The 3,274-nt window shown below is 21.5% G+C and overlaps 1 protein-coding gene across 1 annotated transcript, besides 3 other annotated features; it reads right to left on the bottom strand. All coding sequences in view use genetic code 6, as the record gives it.

Annotated features, from left to right (window-relative positions):
- Positions 1 to 554: 554 nt before the first annotated feature.
- On the bottom strand, positions 555 to 2,068 carry IMG5_113010 (hypothetical protein; the record flags this gene model as incomplete). The annotated part of the gene is made up of 1 exon (XM_004034756.1): positions 555 to 2,068. A coding segment is annotated over one exon (1,170 nt), but the record flags the coding sequence as incomplete, so codon positions are not given.
- Positions 2,069 to 2,252: 184 nt separating this feature from the next.
- Positions 2,253 to 2,303: a microsatellite.
- A 517-nt stretch (positions 2,304 to 2,820) lies between these two features.
- Positions 2,821 to 2,860: a microsatellite.
- Positions 2,861 to 3,008: 148 nt separating this feature from the next.
- Positions 3,009 to 3,134: a microsatellite.
- Between the last annotated feature and the right edge of the window lie 140 nt (positions 3,135 to 3,274).

The following is a 3,274-nucleotide window of genomic DNA, read 5'->3' as shown; positions in this document are numbered from 1 at the left end:
AAAACTACTTGCATTATATGTGATTAAGGTTATTATAAAAATAATTTGAACGAATGTAAACCTTGTAATATTAATTGTAAAACTTGTCAAAATGATACTCCAGATATATGTGCTTCTTGTAATTCACCTAAAGTTTTACAAATAAAAAACTAAACATGTGTAGATGCTTGTGATAGTAATTAATATTTAGATAATACTCAAGTTGATATACCTAAATGTAGGGATTGCATTAATTTATGTCTTAAATGTGTAGACGCAAATTCTTGTTAACTTTGTGTAAATGGCAATTTTTTTAATACAAATACTTTGAAATGTGAACCATGTGATGCTTAGTGTACTACATGTGAAAACGGTACTGATAATACTAAATGCCTGTCCTGCTCACCTCCTTTATATTACCAATAACTGGAAAAAAAATGCGTTAGGAATTGCAATTAAGGCTAATATGCGAACTCTTAAAGTGGTTTATGTGAATTATGTGATCCGAATTGCTAAACTTGCAAAGATTCAAAGACTTCTTGTCTTACTTGTAATAATAATTAATATTTATAAACTAACTAAACTTGCAAAGATATCTGTTTACCCAAATAATATCCGGATAATGCGAGAAAATGCTAACCGTGTAATGCATCATGCTTATCATGTATTAATAATACTTCATGTTCTACATGTGCTGATGGTAATTATTTAAATCCTTTAACTTAATTTTGCTCGCCTTGCTCCGCTAACTGTAGAACTTGCGATAATAATGCTAATACTTGTACATCCTGTAATAAGGGCTAATATTTAAATACTAATACTAATACTAATAGATGTGAACAATGTAACGCGAACTGTGTAGCGTGCGAAAATGGACCCACTAATGATTAATGTACGGAATGTTAACTTAATAATTTTCTCACTTAAGACAAAAAATGCGTTATTTCTTGTTAATAAAATTAATATGCAGATGCACTAAGAAAATGCTAATAATGTAATGCATCTTGTCTTACATGTTAAAATGCTATTTCGTGTAATACATGTAATGCGGGGTATTATATAAACACAAGGAGTAATTTATGTGAAAAATGTGATGATAATTGTCAAACATGTGAAAATGGAATAGTAAATAATTAATGTATTACCTGTAATAATAATTAAGTTCTTTTATAAACTAAAAAATGTGCCGATAATTGCGACAATAAATAATTTGAGGATTAAAATAAAAAGTGTTAGTAATGTGATCTTATGTGTCTTAATTGCTTGAATTCTAATACATGTGATACTTGTGAAGAAGGATCATATTTGAAAAGAAGTACATAAAAATGCGAATTATGTGACTTAAATTGTAAGGCATGTATAGAAAAGGGCAAATGTGTATCTTGTAAATAGAATTATTTTTTAACTTAAAATTAATAATGTAAACTAGAATGTGATTAATCTTTTTTTCCCGATTCTTAAGGAAATTGTTAACCATGTGATTCTAATTGTTTAAATTGTAAACAATTTAATTAATGTACAGAATGCTTTTAGGGACTCTATTTATTTAATGGATTTTGTAGTAATGAAATTTATTGCTAATAGAATACTTACTTAGACGAAAATGAGTGCAAAACTGAATGTCCTTAAAATAAATTTAAAAATCTAGAGACTAATACATGCGATCATTGCCATTCCTCATGCAAAAGATGCACGGAAACAGGCAATATTAAATGCTTGGAGTGTGAAAACGGACTTGTTTTGAATAAAGATGGTAAATGTGAGAATAAAGTAATTAAAACACATGCTGCTACTAATAAGTTGATGTTTAAAGTATATATTGTTGTTACTGTATATATATTTATAGCGTGTATAATTTGCCATTATTTAGATTGCAAATCCTATATTAAAAATAAAAAATTAAAAAATTTAGAAGAAGAAGAATGTAAATCTAAAATAACGAAATCTTAAATAGAACCCGTAAAAGGCAAGATTGTGGCAGAAAATGTAAATAAAGAAAATTAAAGGTAAAGATTAAGGTCAAAATCAGATATTCAAAAAGTTGAATAATAAATATAATCATTTTAATAAATAGACGTAAATTCACAAAAAAATAATAATAAAAATGATACAAATACAAGAAAAGGAAGTAATTATATAAGTTAAAGTTAAGCTTGCCCTGATTAAAATACCTAAAATATGTCTGGATTTAAAAATATCTTAGGTAAATAAATTATCTAAAATAATACGAATAAAAAAAACAGTACAAATGTTATTTTATTAGATGATATATAAAATAATAAAAATAACATAAATAAAGTTAATAAAATAAATATAAATAATAATTATTATTAGTATGACTAGAAATTATATTATACCCTTATTGCAAATGAATTTTTGGAAATGTATTTATTAGAAGACGATACTCAAAACTCATTACTTAGGGCTCTACTTATGTATTTTAAATAATGCTTATTTATGTTATTTTGCTTTTATTCTTATATGAAAGGATATTTTATAATGGTAATTTTAATATTTATGGGTATTATAATTAAATAATCTTTGAAAAAAATAATTGAAAATATTAAGATATTAAAGTACCTTAGGTATATAATTTCAAAGTTGCTTTTATTGACGATTTTTTTGATATTCTTTATTTTATTTATATTAAAAAAGTGTAGTATTATTAATGATGGAGAAGATTAGAAATGGACTATTTACTATTTAATAGTTTTTATTATAGATCTTTTTTTAATTTAAAATATTATTTCATTTTTAAATTATTGTTCAAGTGTAAGAAGTTTAAAAGGATATAATGATAGGTTATAAAAATTTTTAGATTTTACTTTTGTTAAAAGCAACATAATAAAAAAATTAAAAATATAAGAAATAAAATGAAAAAAAAAAATATTATTTTATTTTATATAATATTATAGAAGTAATTTTATAAATAAATTTATAAAATGTTATATCATTAAATAATTAAATTAAATCTTAAAAATATAAAAAAAAGAATAAAATTTATAAATTAAATAAAATATTTAATAAAGTAATAATAAAAATAAAAATAATAAAAATAAAAATATTAATAATAATAAAAATAATAATAATAATAATAATAATAATAATAATAATAATTAAAAATAATAATAATAATTAAAAATAATAATAATAATTAAAAATAAATTTTTTAATATTTATATTTTAAATTTTTATAATGTTTTAAATCTTATTTTAATAATATTAAATTATTATTATTAATTTATTATAACTTAAAAAATATATAAATATTTATTTTATTTTATTTTCTTTAATT

This window comes from Ichthyophthirius multifiliis (genome assembly GCF_000220395.1).
Source record: "Ichthyophthirius multifiliis unplaced genomic scaffold scaff_1120509250920, whole genome shotgun sequence".
NCBI lineage: Eukaryota > Ciliophora > Oligohymenophorea > Hymenostomatida > Ichthyophthirius > Ichthyophthirius multifiliis.
Note: the sequence above shows the minus strand (reverse complement) of the source record. Positions and strands in the feature narration are given on the sequence as shown.